Source organism: Musca domestica, unplaced genomic scaffold (genome assembly GCF_030504385.1).
Source record: "Musca domestica strain aabys unplaced genomic scaffold, Musca_domestica.polishedcontigs.V.1.1 2, whole genome shotgun sequence".
NCBI lineage: Eukaryota > Metazoa > Arthropoda > Insecta > Diptera > Muscidae > Musca > Musca domestica.
In genome coordinates this window covers 4,474,282-4,494,696 of record NW_026712249.1, presented here as the reverse complement: position 1 = coordinate 4,494,696, position 20,415 = coordinate 4,474,282, and the positions used below count along the sequence as shown (strand labels likewise).

At 36.3% G+C, this 20,415-nt stretch overlaps 1 protein-coding gene across 1 annotated transcript; it reads right to left on the bottom strand.

The window, feature by feature from the left end:
- Nucleotides 1–5,783: 5,783 nt before the first annotated feature.
- LOC101900729 (uncharacterized) lies at nt 5,784–15,096 on the bottom strand (the record flags this gene model as incomplete). Its single annotated transcript, XM_059121524.1, has 2 exons — nt 5,784–6,307; nt 15,063–15,096. Coding segments are annotated over 2 exons (558 nt in total), but the record flags the coding sequence as incomplete, so codon positions are not given.
- Between the last annotated feature and the right edge of the window lie 5,319 nt (nt 15,097–20,415).

Genomic DNA, 20,415 nt, shown 5'->3' with positions numbered 1-20,415 from the left:
CACCATCTTTTTATGCTCTCAGTCATATGGCTAGAGAGGGTATATGTCATTTGGTACAGCCAAAAAGTGCCTCATCGAAATAACGGGTTTAGAACCTAGGTCTCTTTGGACCAAATCCGTTTCAGGACATTTGGAGTCCATATAGCGATGTCCTTCCGTCTGCCTAGCTAGTGGTGGGCACGATAACTTTTGAAAGCAGTATCCAGTTTGGTCATAACTTGATACATTGTAATATTGTTATCAGACTTATATCGAGTTCGGAGATGGACTAAATATTTCCACTCCTTCTGGTACCTCCTGCACAAAATGTCGAAATTTTCAAAAGAAAAAAATAATAATTATTTACTGTACAGAAAGAGAAAGGATGATCCAAATATTTGTACCAGTGCCAGGTCAGGTGTGAAAATGGATAATATCGTCCACTCCATCAAGTACATCCCCCACAAAGGGTAAACATTTTGAATTATGAAATCTTTTAAAATGTGAGTAAGAGTCCACTAGTCTTGAAATTACACATCTTAAAATATTTTTATTAACCCAAGGACAGGTGTGAAGGTGGTATACTTCTTATCTCCCCTACAAAGGGTAAAAATGTTGAACAACTGAAACGCTCATAATTCGCGAAATTAACATCCAATTCCATTCAGACTTGGCTCTCACAATTTCCATCAACACTAGATGCCTTCCGGTACCTCTACTGCAAAGGGTCAAGGTTTTAAATAACCAAAACATTTATAAAAAGTAAGCATACGGTTGCCTTCATACTTCGCACATCCCATTACTTCCACTAACACTAGATCTGCTGTGAAGATGGGATGGACCGACATCCACACCTTCTGATACTTCACATAAAATTATTTCCAATATATTGAAAAACGACTATTAAACTAAAAAGTTTGCTGGGTTACTAATCCACGGCGCACCAAAAAGTATCTAGCAAGTCCATTGAGAGGAAATGTGCAATGACATACATATACACACCACAGAAAGAGAGACAGGGAGAGAGAGAGAGTCAACATGTACATGTTTGTGTGCATGGCTCGGTGGTACGACTTCAACATTTATGCTCGTTGAATCGTTTCCAACTTTAATGGCCAAAGAAAGTTCATGAAAGCACCGGAAACCGGAAGCAACCAATAATTCAAATGAATTTCAAATCAAATCATTACAAAACAAAAGGGGCCATCAGCTCCCAACATTCACACACACACACACATAAGCACACAAACAGTCTTAGTGGACAAAATGAAAAGAAGGCAGACCATGTAAAAGGACGTGTATGGATGGCATTTGACCATATTTGCAATCGCACAACGTTCTTAGCCATGTAAATTTTACATGACCATTTTGGCCTTGGTGCAAGAGGAGGTAACGAATGGAATGGAATATACTCCTGTTCCCGCTGTTCCCTATCTCAAAGGTATAGCAACAAACAATAAAGGAAGATGAACAATTTCCTCCGTTTTTTTGTTCCCCGTATATATTTTTTTTCCATTCCGTTCTTTGTCTCATTCGCTTCATTGTGTCCTTTTGTCCAACTGAGTGAACTGGAGGTTTTTCTCTCTGTGTCGTCTCTGTTTTTTGCATTGTATCGTTTTAATCTAATTTTTCTGAGATTTTATTAAAAACGAAACAAATGAAGGAATCCAAAACAACTGTTCAACAGTTTGCTTTGTAAATTAGAGAAGAAAATACCAGAACCAGGAGGACAAGTGCAGCAATGTTAAATTGCTATTTCAATTTCATGGGGGAAATTGAGGAAAATTAACCAAATGGAAATATTCAAAGATTCTGATATCGTTCTATAATAACATGACAATCGGACACCTGATTAATTAAATAGTTCCTTTTAAATACCATAATTATTAGAATTACATCAGGGCTATATCTTCATGATTCATGTTTAAATATCGATTTTAAGTTTTAATGTACTTTCACTAGAACTTAATTGTACTGAAATCGAACAAGGAGAGATTTATGTATTTGTAACAAGCAAAATAAACCCATACTTACTTTAGACGATCTTCATAGAATCATATTCGGGGTCGATTTATGGATCACCGAGTGATTGTTTTTGTAAACGAAAAGCAGGTTTTAGTTATGGTCCAATTGAGACGAAGTTGTGCAAAACTTATTTTTTCGCCCAAGAACGAACCCCATTAAACATTGTTATAATCGGCTTAGATTTGGGTAAAGCAGCCATATAAAATCATCTAAATTCAAATTTGTTAGGCACCCAACGCTTAATAGGCGCGGATTTCGACTAAATTTGATAAAAACCGTTTAAATGCGAGTGTCCACCAGACTTGATTTTGAAGTCTTCTTAAAATAAGATAGGATGTGATCACCAAATCAATGACGTTTTGTAAAATTAAGTTAAAATCGGTTCACTTCTGCAGCTCCCAAATATATTTCTGTCCGATTTCACAAAAACACTGTGTACCGATTTCGTGATATATTGTGTACCACATCCATAATATTACAACGAACAGTATATATTTTTGTGTTTAAGACAATATTTGACCTTTATGTGCCAAATTTACTGAAAATCTTCATCTCTCAAAATTATTTCGAAAGATTTGCAGGTACTCCTTCCCAAATCCGTAATATTGACGGCATCACAATAAAATTCGGCAAAAGTCTATTTTTTTCCAAATGTATATAATTTTTAATTAAGATGTAACTATCATATACAAGGTGAGATAAAAAAACTGCAACAAAGTCAAACGCCATAATTTTTACTTTTTTTTTAATTTTATTGAATGAAAGCAAAAAATGTCGGAAATAGCATAAAATTTTAAAATAAGTTTAGATTTGTTCGAATTGGTCACCTTTGGCACGAATTATGACCTTCAAACAGCCAATGAAACCGTCACACGCTGTCCGAATGTTGCTCTGCGGCATTTGGGCCCATTCCGGGCGAAGCGCTTGCTTGAGGTGATCGAAACTTTGGTATTTTTTAGTACCAACCTTGCTTTTCAAATTACTCCAAACACAATAGTCCAACGGATTGGTATCCGAAGATTTTGGTGGCCATTGTGCGCTGGAAATGAAGCGAGGAACCTCATTTTGCAACCATTCTAGGGTGGCGAGTGCTGAGTGCGATGGTGCTGAGTCCTGTTGGAATGCCCAAGGTCTGCGGCCAAAATGTTTGCGCCCAAGGCTTCAATACACCCTCCAGAATATTTTCGCGATAATATTCGATTAATACGAGTGTACAGCGACCATCGGCTGTTATGGCGGCCCACACCATCACCATGGCCGGCGCTTGAGTTCTTCTGGTGGCCAACCAAAGGTGCACAGTTTCAGCTGACCTTTTTGGGAAGTCAACACAATCATTTTGTTTGTTTACAAACCACTGGACAACGAATGTTTTCTCATCGGAGAAAACCAGTTCACCACTTTCGGCCAAGCAAAGTCTCTCTTGAGATCTTTTGAGTCTATTTTCTATCTGTTGCGGTGTAAGTTCTTGCACATTTATCAATATTTTCTCACGAGCCACTTTTCGGCCATTGAGACGCGGGTTTCGATTAAGATCCTTCTTTACTTTTCGAAGCATTTCTGCTGTTTTCTTCCGTCCACTTCTTTTCCGGTAACGAGCGATGGTACGAGACACAAGAGATTTATTCACATTTAAATGCTGGAGTGTTCTAACGATAATCTCATGTGGTTTCCAGCCAAATATAAAGAAATCACACTATCACGCTTGAATTCCATCACGAATAACTTTTTTTCTGGAAAATTCTCAACAAAATTCTTTTGTACGCTTGTAAAAAATATAATGAGCTGTCACTGGAATAAATTTAATAGCTGTCGGACGAGTGGCTTAGAAATGAGAGCAGTCTGAAGTTGATTACAGTTTTTTTCGTCTCACCCTGTATATCCCATTGCAGAAAATTGACTTAATATATACACGTTCAAATATGGGCATATTATAAAGTTCAGAAGAGAGAATTTGGAAATGAGGGTATATTAACTTTATCATTCTCCATAAAGTATTTATATTTGTAATGAGCATAAAATTCTAAGCCGATTTAAAGATATCCGTCTGTAAAAGACACGATTTGACCTAGAAATTAAATTTAGCAGAACAATTTGTGTTGTGTCTAGGATGGTTGGTATTGAAAATGAGATATATCGGTCCACGTTTTTGTATAGTCCCCATATAACGGTACCTCCCGATATTCGGAATTTTGAAGATTTTTCCACATCTTTTCACGGATTTGACTAAAAATTGGTATTTGTAGGTCATAATAGGTTCTACTTCGTATTGCGAAACATTGTGTGCATAGCCCCCATATAACGGTACCTCCCGATGATTTTTGCCACATTTTTTCTGATCATGGGTAGTAGCTCCGGTGGCGAAATATTGCATGAATATTTCCACGTTTTGGTATAGCCTTTTATTTTTTTTAACTTGTTTTTTTTTTTTTTTTTTGAGTTCTTGAGGACAGTAGTGACAAATATTATTTACTGCGTTAAAAATATTAAAATTGTTCAAATCCATCCCAAGTGCTCGCAGTGATAATCATAATGAATTTCAGAATTAGGGTTTTTCCAAAAACACAGCTTTTTTACATCCTACTCACCCATAATGATCCGCATGCACAATCGAATACCTCAAATTAAGTACCATTTAGTAATTTTCGTACGTACTTTAGTATTTTCAAATTCACCTTCTTATTGAAACTCTACTTCCTCAATGTGATTCTTTACAAAAATTGATAATTCAAACTCCATTCTTATCCGCAATTTGGTACTTTTCGAACACATATTGTACGCATTTCTAAGTCCACCACCTTGATCCTAATTGCAATATTGACAATTATTATTATTATAATAACTTTAGTACTATTTAGTACACCATATTCTCCATAATTTAAATAAACCTTCTTAACTAGAAGCTACACATTGACAGGCATCCTAATACTCGGTAACAAATTTGGTATTTATCTTACACTTCGTAAAAATCCGCAATAATTGAAGAGGAGGATATTGGATACATTTGGTCTCAACCCTTTACACTTTTGATGGAATCATATACCATCCTATACTCGGTACCAAATTTTACATTTTTCGTCCTCTTAACAGTATGCATCTACAAGCCCACAGTGTTTTGTATGTGCAAACTCATAATTTTAGATTACTTTCTCTATACCAAATTTCGTACAATTTTATCATTTTCGTATGGGTTATAGCATTTCCAACGCCGTATTTTCACAGTGATCACACTATAAAGTCCGGATTTCCATATCCACCACCTTACCTTTGAATTACACACTCACAGTGATGTAAATACCAAAATCTATTTTTCGATTCCACTTCCTGCACTCTATGCAAACTTAGTAAACATCTATACAAACACTTACACTTAAGTACACGTTTCCAAAATTACCTCCTTCGATCAGGCATATTTCCCAACTTTTATTTCTATAATGTCACTTTGATTCTAATTTCAAGATTTTAGCTGTATCCGTTGAAAACATCATGTTACCAAATTTGTAACTTTTAATACTTTTCGTGCAAACAAAGTTCCGGTCGATCGTATTTTTAGATTTCTCTGTGATTATTATTTAGTCTAGCTGAATTTTCTCTTTTCAAACTGTTCACTTCTTACGTGTATCGCTATGATCGCTACGATCTCGTTCTCAATATGATTTTGAGGTTATTTTTAATCAGTTTCAAAATCCCCAAAAAAAAAAATCAAAAGTGGCACATATTTTTTATTAGATTTGTTTTTTATTAATTTAATTTCACATTCCACACATCATCATCCATTGCTTCTAGTTACGGGGTCTGACCACAAAAACTTGAGGTCTGTTCTTGTTCCTGTTGTTGCCACGTCTGTTACCACGACGACGATTGTTTCCACCACGGCGGCGCTTATTAACAACACGACGGCGGTTATTTCCAGGACGACGTCTTTGCAGGGCAGCCTGAGCAACAATTTGTGGCAAAAGATCACCAATTGGTGATGGGCCGACAACACCCGCACCACCACCACCACCAGTTGCACCGGTGGTAGTTAAAGTGCCAGTTCCAGTACCTGTTCCTGTGGTGAGTGTGCCAGTGCCCGTGGCAGTGCCAGTAGCTGTAGCTGTGGCCGTTGCAGTGTTGATAATAATTGGGGTAACACCGTTACCGGTTCCAGTGGTTGTGGGCCTCAGCTGTTCCAAGAATTCCTGTTTCTGATTGATGGCCTCATTAATTTGACTATTTGAGGCTAGAAAACGTAATTCGCCATTCTTATTATCCTTGACATAGATTCCAGCCAGACGTTTATTTACCACAGGTCTCTTAGTTGAGGCTTTAATAAAACACAAAATATATTTTTATAGCAAATATTGCAAAATAAATTATTTCAGAAACCTACCAGCACTGACACAGGCCAATAGAGACGAGGCAATGAGTAAAATTCCAAATAATTTATGGGAAACCATATTTCCTATTCGACAACCACCTTGCCTTTCTCCGACGTTATTACCAGGAACTGTAAATGTGATTTAATGTCAAATCAAGATACAACCATAGCTTTTATACGCTTCTCAAAAGCGGTCGGGTACTGCTGCTGGTCACTGTTGGTATCTTGGCTTCTTTTTGGGCGTCACAAAGGGAAATGATATGCAAAAATTTTTCATTTAAGCAAAAAAGAAAAAACTTTCTTCCATTAAATTATTAATTCTTGGAAGCTTTTTGCAGAGAATCATGATTGTTCAAACAATTGTTGGCTATACCCTACCGCACTTGAATAATTAGAAAGTATTCTTTAATTTCGCTATTTTCCCCCAAGGCAAAACATTTCTCAATCGCAGCATAGGCTGGTGGTATTCAAGTACATGCTGATGGAGAGATATCTTCTATTTCGATTACCAGTTCTTCATTTGGCAATGACACTCAACAATTTAGCTGTTGGTTTTGGTCTGTTTGCTTGGCCAATAGCAGAAACAGAATGTCATCGACATACAGCCAGAGTCACCGAAGCAGTTATGCCCCCCAAGCAAAAGAAGTCAACACGTTTGATGGCAGCATCCCTCACTCATTCACTATCACCACCAGTCAATCGTCCATTGGCATAATTAGTTTATGGCTTCTACCGGCCAACTGTAAATTTTTCAAGTGGCGGGCATACTCGTTTTGATAATACCGCTGATTTCGAGATCAGGCGCCCTTAGTAATAGCAACACGTTTCCCTCTTGATATATATTTCTAAAAATATCTATTTAAAGATTTTAAATAAATAAAAATATACAAGTGCTTAAAAGCCAAGAAAATCTATAAACAAGAGAACAACAAGGGAAGTAAAGGAGAATAAAATGGTGGTACCAAAGCTTACTAAAAGTACCTAAGTTTTGATTATTAACAATTTTGAATATTTCGTTATTTCGATATGGAGTAACGAGAATCATTGTTTAGCAAAGCAAATTGTAAAAATCTGGTTGTACCTGCACTCCCAACATCTTTGGTATTAAATGTTGGATATATTCTACTTCAGAATTCAAGATACATATATTTCCACCCCACTATCTTATAAAGAATTTTCGAATTCCGGTATTTCCAAAAACACCGCGTTTTTACATCTACCTACGAACAAGGACACGTAACCCAAAATTCACAATCCAATCGTCTTGCCTTTATTATACCCCAAATTATCTATCATTTAGTAACTGTCGTACCTGTGGATTTTCAAATCCACTTTCTTGTTGAAACGCTACTCCCTCAATGTGATTCTTTACCAAAATTGATAATTTGAGCTTCATTCTTATCCCCTATCTGAAATTTAGTACATTTCGTACGCCTTCCTGAATCCATCTCCTGACATAGAAGCTTCATACTCAAAGTGATCATAATACCAATATTTACGATGCTAGCTGTTTTTAGACATTAAATATTAATGTTGGTACCATTTAGTACTTTTTTAAATAAATCGCATTACCTGAAAGCTAAACGCTCCTCACTCAGTGATCCCCATACCAATATTCACAATTTTGGCTACCTTGGACTTAAACAAAATTATCATTAACTTATACCAAATCTAGTACCATTTAATACCTTTCCTACACATATTGCTCGCATTTCCACAACGACCCCTTTATACAACACAACTTCAATGTTAGTAAAAAATGGTAAAATTATTCTTAGACAAGTAAAAAAGTATCAGTCGGCATTTCCGACAGATATATATACCCTCAGCCTATGTCCTATTATTTAAATATACTTTGGCTAGTGCTACGATTATTCAAACGTTTGACCCTCTATGGAGCAGGTTTCGATGGAATTGGCCAATACTGTCCACTTCGTATAGGACCCAAAAATATGATATAAATATTGCGACATTCCTGGTATGGATTATATGGACTTACTCCTTCGCTTTATATGAGATATGTAATAATTTTTTAGAAATTTTTAAAATGTGAGTGTTGTACCAGTTAGAGTCTACCGAAATATTCCATTTTTATACTTTATTTAATGCTAATAAAAAATATTGAGCGAAATATTGGGCAAAATAAAAAGAAAAGATATTTATGTCCAATTTTATACGAAATCATAAAGTCCATATTCATATCAGGCTTCTTATTGAGAGAAATATTTGGGCATAGCAAGAAGTAAAGAATTGCTAAATTGTTTGGAAAGTTATGACAGATAAATTCATTGAAAATTGTGTCCCTTTGTGGGTGATGTGCCAGAAAAGGGTTCGCAGATATATATCAACTTCACAACAGATCTGGTGTTAACAAAAATTTTTGTATGTGTGAAATTTGCAGAGAGTTGGATGCTTATTTCGCTTTATTTGAGCGTTTTGTTTTTCAAAATCACGAACCCTATGTATGGGGGAGGTACCAGAAGAAATGGTTCGATCTATACCATCTTTGTAACAGATCTTGTGTTGATAGAAATATTCAGATGTGCCAAGTCTAAATAGAATCGGATGCTAATTTGCGTTTTATGAGCTACATGGGTATTCAAAACTTCGACATTTTGTGGGGGAGGTACCAGAAGGAGTAGACCGATATATTCCATGTTAACACCAGACATTGGGTTAGTAAAAATATTAGGATATGTGAACTTTGAAGGCAATCGGACTCTTACATCACATTTTATAAGAGTTGTAATTATTCAAAATTTTTACCCTTTGTGGGGGAGGCACTTGATGGAGTAGACCGATATTGTCCATTTTCACACTTGACCTAGTACTGACGCAAATATTAGGATTCGCAAAGTTCGAGTAAACTCAGATCATCCTTTCTCTTTCTGTGCAAAAAATACATTTTTTGAAAATTTCGACCTTTTGTGGAGGAGGTACCAGAAGGAGTGGACCGATATATTCCATCTTAACACCAGGTCTTGGGATAGTAAAAATATTGGGATGTGTGAAATTTGAAGACAATCGGGCTGTTACTTCATATTTTTTTAAGAGTTGTAATTATTCAAAATTTTGGCCTTTTATGGGGGTGATGCGGTGCACTCCATCAAGTACCTCCCCACAAAAGGCCAGAATTTTGAATAATTACAACTCTTAAAATATTGCCCATTTTCGAACTTGACCTTGCACTGTTGCAAATATAAGAATTTCCAAATTTGGGCAAATTTGAATCATCCTTTCTCTTTCTGTGCAGAAAATATATTCTTTGAAAATTTCGAACTTTTGTGGTACCAGAAGGAGTGGACCGATATTGCCCACCTCCGAACTCGATCTAAGTTTGACAAAAATATTACGATGTATCAAGATTGAACCAAATCGGATACTCCCTTCGAGAGTTATCGTGCGCACCAGCCAGAGAGACAGACTGACGGACATCGCTAGATCGACTCCAAATGTTCTGAAACGGATTTGATCCAAAGAGATCTAGGGTCTAAAACCGTTATTTCGACTAGGCACGTTTTGACCGTATCAAATGATATATACCCTCTGTAGCCATATGTAAAATGCGCCAATATCTCTTTCCCTTTCAGAAATAACATTAATACAAATAGTATATTATTTAGTACATCTTTATAATTTTTGTGTCCCTTGGTAGCAATTTTCAAACATTTAGAGATATTAGTTATATTTTAGTACATTTCGAGAATTTTTTTCAAAACGTCTTTCCGAACAAGTTTTTGGTTATACAGGCATGCATATTTAAAGAGTTTTAAAATATTTAGTAATTTTACCCTTCTAGTACGAATTACCAACATGACTTAACGTACACCATTTTGTCCATCACAGACAAACCTACCTCATAGCATCTCCTAATGGCTCCAAAAACAATGGTCTCAAAATATTACTTTTTTTTGTATTTTTCATATTTTAGTACGAATTTTCAAAAAAAAAAAAACAGTCCTATCTCGCACCTTCGTCGCTAAGTCGACGAATCAGGTTTGCACTATGTCGGATACTGCCTTCGCTGAATTCAATTTTTGTATTTTTTTATATTTTACCATTTTGGGAGGGAGGTTTCAGACAAATTGGACCAATTTCCCAAACAGACTTCAAATTGGCGGAAACTGATTCTGCCCAGAGGCATTAAGCATTTATGAGTCACATTTTTGCTACCACAGGGGGTTTAATCTTGATTTTGTAAATCCCACTTCCGTATAACAATCGTCGAATACCCCCATAAAATTCTACACAAATTCAACTGCGGGCAAGTCGGCGATTCTTTACAACTCGCTATATTTAAATATTTCTCTTAACCAGGCATCTGAGTTGAATATGTAATTTATTTAAATGTTCGATTTCCTTCAGATTTTGCAATATTTTTGCAAAAAATGTGTACATATCTCTTATGAAGCTTAGGAAGTAGTCGATATGTCCAATTCTGGCACGTTGTAATATTTATATCAGCAATAATTCCTCCAACACAACACCTAGATAGAACGGCCCACTTCTTATGGTACCTCCCCAAAAAAGGAATCAACATTTTGAATAACCAAACTCTCATAAAAATCTAAATAAGCATCGGATTCTTTTGGAACTTCTTACATTTTTCTAATAACCACTCCTTCTGGTACCTCCCCCAAAAAGGGTCAACATTTTGAACAACAATGAAGCTCATAAAGTGCTTTCGAACTCGGCACACTCCAATATTCCTATCAGCACAAGGTGTGGTGTGAATGTGAAAGATATCGGACCAGTCCTTCTGGCAGCTCCTTACAAATGATCAGAATTTTGTATAATTATCACTTAAAAAAATGGGAAATAAGCATCCGATTCTCTTCAAATTGTACACACACCCCAATCTCTTAGCTAACACAAAATCTGGTGCTAAGATGACATATATCAGATATATCTATAGCTCCCAAATATATTGTTCATCCGATTTGTTAAATTTCTCTTCACAGCCGTAATATACACTCCATACCAAAGATACTCGGAGAAACATATCAAATATATCTCACAAATACTTTGGCCAAATTTTATCGAGATTTCAAGTATATTGTGCACCAAATAGTTAATATAAACCCGAATTGAGTGGTTTGTAGAGCATACAAACGAGCTTAGTCTGGAAGAAATAATAAATTTGGTAAAAATGGGTTTATATGGTGTATGGTATCATGGCCTTTCTTTACTGGTTCAAATATTACTTTAGTTTTAATTTGTATAGCTGATGATACAAGCTGACAATAGCTAATTCAGGATCGCCCTGGGTAGGTCTTATGAGAAAAACCACATCTACCTTAATAAATTGTCTATTTAATTCTGATATAATTAAGGATTTAAACTTGGAAATACAAAAATAGAAATTCCGTAAAGATTTTGAAACAATTTGGTTTTTAATTATTAATTACAAATTTTCTTGAATACATTTTGAAATTCTTGTGCGAGATACATCAAAATGTCAAAATTGATTCCTATGCTTTGTCTATATATAGAACCAGAAACATTTTTCTTTATGGACAGACCACAACATTGTGCATATTTTTGTAATGTAGCCCAATAAGTGAAAAATAATTGCAAAAATCAAAACCCTCTCAGTTCATGTTGCTGAGGTAATGTTTCACATATCCCCACATTCTTACCTGTCCGCATAATTGCGAACTTCTCGATGTGTGTGCGTTGTTCTTTGCTCTGCGGAACTAATAAATAGACATCTCCACACCTGATGTAACCCCGTAAATCAACTGTTAAATTGTTTAGAACAACAAGCACAACAACAATTTGCTGTGCGAAAAGCAAGAACAAAACAAAGCGTGGAGCGCGTTGCTCTTAAATGGAGGCTAAGTGAATTTCAAAGCCACAAAATATATCGAAAAAAGCTTTTTACGCAGACACAACCTCCACCCACATCCGCAGTGCATATGCCATATGGTAACCGCCACTCGTGGTGACTACGTGTGTGTGTAGGGCTCCGCGCGAATTTTATTGAATTACTAACATTATCCTTTTGCATTCTCCACACACATACATACACGCACACATAAATACCCGCATGCATATGTATCGTTTCAACTAGAAATGTTTAACTTTTGCCGAAATTTTTGTGTGCGTACATTGTGGGTTTTAGTTTGCAACTGGTATGAGACGAACTCCTGCATGTGCCATCGACAACGTAGTCGTAACGAGGATGGTCCAATGAATTTGGTTGTAGGTGAATGGAAAGTGGTACGATTTTTTTGTATTTTGTTAAAATTTTATTGTAAATAGAATTCATGGACATTTCAAGGATTCATTGTTTACATGAGTTGTTTATATTGGTAAAAAAATATTTATTACATATTTATACCCTACACCACAAGGTGGTCAGGGTATTATGTCTTTGTGCATTTGTTTGTAACAGGCAAAAGGAAACGAGATAGGCCCATAGTTCCTTTTGATGGTCTGCATAGAATCACATTCTGAGTCCGTCCGTCTGTCCATCCGCCTGTCCATGTATTTTTGTAAACAAAGTACAGTTCGCATTTATTGCCTTATCCAGATGAAATTTTGCACAAATCATTTGACCCAAGGACGAACCCTATTGAAATTGGAGATATTCGGCCAAAATTTAGGTATAGCTGCCATATATGTCTTCGTCCGATTTACCTTTTATTGTGCATACTATTGTCCGAATATTATGGAATTTTGCACGTACGATCAGATTGGACCTGTATAAGTATGCCAAATTTGATCAAAATCGGTTCAGATATAGCTATAGCTCCCATATATAGTGTTCATCCGATTTGTTATTTTTGTCCTTCGCAGCCGTAATATGCACTCTTTAACAACAATACTTGGTGAAATATATCAAATACAGCTCAGAAATAACTTTGCTAAATTTTATGGCGATCGGTTCAGATTTGGATATAGCTCCGATGTATAACTTCGCCCGATTTACCTTTGATTGTGCACCAAACATCTTATATTTGCCCAAATTGGATTAAATTTGGTACTTACAACCGAATAGAGTCTAGAAGCTAGAACGTCAAATTTGGTGAAGATCGGTTCAGATATAGCTATAGCTCCCATAAATACTGTTCATCCGATTTGTCATATTTGTTACCCACAGCCGTAATATGCACTCCGTAACAACGATATTCAGGGAAATATATCAAATACAGCTCAGAAATATGTTTGCCAAATTTTATCGAGATCGGTTCCGATTTGGATATAGCTCCCATATATATTTTTATCCGATTTCAAATTAATTGTGCCGCAAATGGGCAATACAAGTATGAATTTAAAAGATACAAATGCTTCGGCATATTTAGTCCTTTGAACTTTAAATTATAATTATAATCGTAGCGTGTATGATTTAATTCTCCCATAAAAACTTTTAATTGTATGTCGGCCCCGCCCGCCTTTAAGACTTTCTTTACTGTTTATACCCTACACCACAAGGAGGTCTATTCTATTTTAACAATTTACCTGTCTTACTGCAACAAAGTCAATAGCCATAATTTTTACATTTGTTGTTCTGCGTTATTTTGGCCCATTCCAGGCGAAGCGCTTGCTTGGGGTGATCGACAATTTGATATTTTTAAATGCCAACCTTGCTTTCCATAATACACAATAGTCCAACGGATTGGTATCCGGAGATTTTGGGGGCCATTGTGCGCTGGAAATGGAGCGAGGAACCTCCTTTTGTAACCATTAATGGGTGGCGCGTGCTGAGTGAGTCCTGTTGGAATGTCCAAGTCTGCGGCCAAAATGTTTGCGTGCCCAAGGCTTTAATACACCCTCAAGAATGTTTTCGCGATTATATTCGGCATTTATTCTGATGCCACTGTCGATTGATACGAGCGGAGAGCTATCATCGGCTGTTGTAAGTAAACGCAATCTTTTTGTTTGTTTACAAGCTGCTGGACAACGAATGTTTTCTCATCGGAGGAAACCAAATTCGCCACTTTCGGCGAAGCAAAGCAACTCTTTCCCCCTTTTTTAGTCTATTTTCTTTACATTGCGGTGTAAGTTCCTGCACTTTTTGGAATTTCAATGGCTTTGCCACGAGCTCAATTTTCAATATTTGCCGAATGGAATATTGCGATATGTTCAGCTCACGAGCGATTTCTCGCCCTCTGCGACGCGGGTCAAGTCGCTTCTTTACTTTTCGAACCATTTCTGCTGATGTTGCTGTTTTCTTCCGTCCACTTCCTTGACGTCGGGCTAGGCTACCAGTATCATGGTAACGAGCGATGGTACGAGACACAAAAGACACTGTTTGGGGTTATTATATAGAGATTGCAACTTTCGTCCGACCCTCACGAAAATTTTCATAAGGGTAGGGGTAGGCTCAGAATGGCTAGGCCTATTGTTTTTAAAAATTTCCGCAATATATTGAGGCGTTTAAATGGACTATCAACTAAAAATGTTCCTTATTTGTAGCCGTTATAAAATAGAAACCAAAGGACACGAAATCTCGCATGAAGTTAGAGTTTAGGACTAGGAGTAAAATGGACCACTACTTTTGTGCGAAAAAATACAAAAAAAATCCATTCTACCGAAACGCTGAAAATAACTTACAGGCGAAATCCAAAACACACAAATAGCGAATATCTGGCTTTTTATGATGATTTCGTTGACGAATATAGCCAAATATCGCAGACAAGTCTAAATTTGGAGATACAGAGGGGCATCTTCCAAGCCAATCGACATGGAATTTTACACGAGATGATAGTTAAGGACAGGGAAGAAATATAGACCAATGGACCAAAATACCGCAGAGCAACATTCGGGCAGCGTGTGACGGTTTCATTGGTCGTTTGAAGGCCATAAATCGTGCAAAGGTGACCAATTCGAACAAATCTAGAATTATTCTAAAATTTGATGCTATTTCCGACATTACTTTCTCTCACTCAATAAATATTTAAAGAAATGTAAGAATACTGGCGATTGACTTTGATGCAGTTTTGTATCTCACCCTGTATACGAGAGAATACGTAAGTTACAAATTCTTGAATCGATACTTTTATAACTTTGAAGAATAATGCGCTTTATAAAGTTGGGGTGCGTGGAAGGTACCACCCCTTCAAATATCTGAAAACATAATGGTATACTTTCATCACGGTAAACTCCGGAATGACATACAAACATAATAACATACCTTCAAACATTTTGTTTTATAGATATAAGTATTTCAGATTATTAGATCATTTTCAGCGAATGATCTCGAAGAACCCAATTAATTTCCATCCCTCAATTCTCGTTATTTTGAGCGAAAACACATACATGCATACTTACAAGCATTGGTGGCAGGATAATTGCTTTTTAAGATATTCCATTCCAAGCCCTAATGGGGTATGCCGCCTATAGGAAGCGATATTCTATCGCAAGTTCATATCTTGTGTAATGGTAGGGTATGGTCGGGTGGTTGTCTGTGTGAGCGTTCTGCCAGATTTGTTCTTTTAATTTCTTTTTGGCATCCATGTTGAATGAACTACAATATCCGTATAGCGTTTTATTTTTGTTTGGTTTCTGTTGCTGTTCCTGTTGTTGCAACACTAGATCTCTATACCCAAAACCCCTTTTTCTCGGTGTCATGAATATGATATTGCCCTTACGGTTTAATATTGCATCACAGCATCATTGTACGGCCACACCAACACATACACACACAGGCACATATACCAACACCAACACCTGCACCTGAACATCCATCCACCTGAACAAACTCTATTGTGGCGGCCTTGGTTGTAGTGGTAAAAGTTTCAACATTATGCTCGTTATTTCGCCTTACAAAAACATGCTGGCTCGCTCGCTGCCTGGCTGGCTGGCTGGCACCGTTGATGGCGATGGCATCCTTGCACGGCATGGCTGCATGCATATCCATGTTCCATTCATGTACCATCAAAGTACTTCATTTTAGATTCCGGGTATTTTCGTGTTCCAATGAAGCTGTTGACTGGATATCTAGCTGGATGGCGGGCGAGCGCCCTGGATGCCTGGCTGATGACTAGTTGGATACCTGGCTGTAGCACGTTGCACTCCATGACACGGTCTCGGCGACGAGGACGACGCCTCTGCTCCAGGTGAATGAAACCAACAGTACAAAACAACAAAAACATATTTTGCCGTGAAATTATAATTTTAATTAAAACAAAATGACGGAGTGACGGCGGCAACGACGACGACGACAACAACGACGGTGGTGGTGGTGTCGTGTTGTGCTGTGCTTTTCTTGTCCCATTTTCCCAGGAACTTTACTTCGTTCTTTGGCCAAAAATTTAAGAGTCTTTTCGTGTTCCCATTCACCGGCGGATATGTGTTTTACAGTTTCTATTTAACATAATCAGTAATGAAGTTTGAATAGCGAATGTGTGCTTGGTGAGAGCGCCTGTTCGTCGTCCTGTTGCATCGTCGAGAGAGAGCTCAAGGAATATCCTGGCAAATTGAAAATTATAACTACAGTTATGACCACCACCACCACGACAAAATGGCGCATTTGCAAAAGCTAATTATTTGCGAAAGGACAATTGTGAAATTCTAAAAAGCAAGGAGAACGGACATATGTAAATATAAATGTATGTAGGTATGTATGTAAATATGAATGCATGTTAATGACATGTCACCTTTATTAAATTCAAATGACATCTAATTAAGTATTTGTATCAAAAAGAGATTATTTCGAAAAACACTCAAACATGTGGAATTACAAACAGAGCGGTCTGTCCAAAAATGCCATGAAGGAGACAATTTGTACCACATGATTTTGGAAAATTGTTAACCGTAATTACAAGCGTATGTTTTAGGGGTTCTATGAAGAGAATTAGAATACAAATTATTAATTAAAAAAAACATCTTGTCTCTGAAAATTTTATAGTTAATAAAAAAAATTCGAATTGTTAATAAATATATATAGTAAAAAAACCTTTAACCGCGTTAAAGTGGTTTAATATACAAGTTTTAGGGTTCTGGTGGAAACATGCGTCACTAGCTCGGAATATTATGAAAAGCAAAGGTGCTCCTATCAGTAACATTGCTAGAGATTTTCAAAATCGAAAAAGCAATTACAAAGGTTTGCAAGTAACTGATATGGTCTCAAGTTATACATGGCTGTTTCTGGCAATTCTCTCACAAAAGTCAAAAATCAAAAAAAAAACAGTAAAAAGAGTCTAACAGTCGGGCAGGGCCGACTTTATGATACCCTACACCAATTGTAACCAAAGACATAAAATGGTAAAGACTAGGCAAAATGCATTCTTTCTTTGTGGCTATACTATCTTGAAGAACAGCTCATGACAAAGGTATGTTGATATAAAAACCACCATTACAGAAACAAAACATTAATAAAAATTTAAAAATTTAAAAATTCCAAAATTTTGGTTTCAAAAGTGGTTTTCACAGGGTTGCCAAATCTGAATCGATCTCAATAAAATTGGGCAAAGGTATTTCTGATCTGTATTTCATATAGTTCCCCAAATATCGTTGTTACAGAGTGCATATTACAGCTACGGAGGACAAAAATAACAAATCGGATGAACGTTATATATGAGAGCTATAGCTATATCTGAACCGATCGATTTCACCAAATTCGACATACTTGTTTCTAGACTTAATTTGTTAGTAAGTGCCAAATTCCATCCTATTTGGTGCACAATAAAAGACAAATCGGAGGAAGATATATATGGGAGCTATATCAAAATCTGAACCGATCTCTATAAAATTTGGCAAAGGTATTTCTGAGCTGTATTTGATATTTTCAGCTGTGGGGAACAAATATAACAAATTTTGGAAAAATGTTGAATTTTTTAAGATATTTTTTGAAGAAATTTCTGACTAAAAATCGTGATTTTGTGGGTAACTCAAAAAAGGTGTTAGAGAATTCCACTACTGATCAAAATTGTATTTTTATATAAAGTTTCAAATAAAAGTTTCAAAAAATTGTGAATTTTTCTCCTGACGAAACTGGAGGATTTTTTATGAGCACATTTAAAAACAAGTAAGCAAAGGCTACAGTCGAGCGGGGCCCACCGTTAAATACCCTACAACACAATAATAAACGATATAGTTTATATAGGCGAGACACTCGAAAGAATTCCACAAAATATTGTGACAAATAATAAAAGAAAACAATTAGGTTTCGTTCTCTAATTTTCGAATAATAGCAACTCAAACTAATTTGCTCATTTCCAATTTATTGGTAGATGTTGCACGTAAATGGTCTTCCTAGATCTGGAACCAATATTTCCCAAAGACCTATAATCTCTCAGAAGTGGCAAAAGATTAACATTTATTATTGGTTTTTGACTGAAACGCATCTATATGAGATACAGACATTTGATTATATTCTTCAACGAAATCAGCGTCAACGAAGTAGACAGAAGTGCGTCTTTCCTGTATTTGTGAATTCTCCAAAAAGTCACTGGAATGGATGGACATTTTCGTATTTTGGATGGCCATCCAAAACTGCTTGGCTTTTGCAATGTCCGGTAACCCCCCATTCAAATGTGCGTGAAGATCGGGCGATAATTACGACCTGCTGACAATTGTGCACTTTTTTGGTCCATTTCAACCCCTAAATATATGGCGATCATCCCCAAAAAGAGTAGGCTTCTATTCTGACCCTCATCTTATCCCCATGCGAAATTTCGTAAGGATCGGGCCATAATTACGATCTGTATATGATATCCTGATATCCTAACTACTTAGTTTTGTTAGCTGTAGAAATATTACCAAATGTTTAATTCAAAATGAAAATATGCCAAAAATATGACAAAATTGAAAAAATATGAGGATATTTACAAAATCAATATTTTCATCTTTAGATCGATATTTTTATGCGATTTTTTAGGCGTTTTTTCTTTTCTGCCAAGAGGCCATTCTGAATTAATGAGAACTGTTGAAATCAGTTCAGCCGTTCTCGATATATATGAGATCTTTCAAGCATATCTTGTTTGATAGACATATATATCGCATATATTTGCTATATATTCGATTTTTTGGATCTTAACATCAATATAAAGATCAGAAGTAACCTTGTCATGGCTTTGTGATTTCGCCGGGATTTAAAATATTCGCGGTTTTATGAAAAAATTTGAATTTTTTCAACAAAAAATATATGGCCTATTTTACCCGCTAAATATTATCCGATGACCACCCAATTTGGTAGGCTTCTTCCCCGCCCTAAACTCTAGCTACATGCGAAATTCGATTGGTCTATAATTGCGACCTGTATAGCTACTGCAAAATCCGAAATTTTTTCTGTATTTGGTCCATTTCAACCCCTAAACATTTGGCGATCATCTCCAAAAGAAATAGGGTTCTATTCTGACCCTAGCCCCACCTCCATTCTAAATTTCGTGAAGATCGGGCCATAATTGCGACCTGTAGAGTGATTACAAATTAACATGGACAGACGGACAGACGGACATACATAGCTAGATCGACTCAGCTCGGCGAGCTAGGAAGATCCATATATACTATCCTATGTGGGAAATCAATATTTCGTGGTGTTACATAATTTTTGGCCCAATCAAACTTATAATACCCCCAACACATAGTGTTGTAGGGTATAATCATGGGTTTTTAAGGATTATTTTTAAAGACCTTCTAACCAGTAGTTGTGCATATAACTTTTTCAGAGACATCCTTCTAAAAATCCTGACCAAAAGTTATTCAAAATATTTCACACTGACAATAAATCGAGGATTTTTGGAAATGTATTTTCAAGGAAGTCCTTATCCAAGTCGTACTTTTTTTTATTAGTTTTTATCTTTTTCGAGGACCTCCGAACAAAAAATCGTAAATTTATTAAGGGCATAATTCCAAGAATCTCCGGGTCAAAAATTCTGGATACTTTAAGAAAATTTCTTCTAGGATTTTACATTTAGCTCCTTACCAAAAAAGTGGAATTTTTTTGGGGATTTTTTGAAAAATCCTATTTTGTATGAGTGTCCTTTTTAGGACCTCTTGACTTGTGAAAAAAATATGGATTTTAAGGATTACTTGAGAAATATGTTCTCAAAAACATTCTGACGAAAATCGTGAATTTTTAAGAAAACTTTCCTAGAACTGCCTTT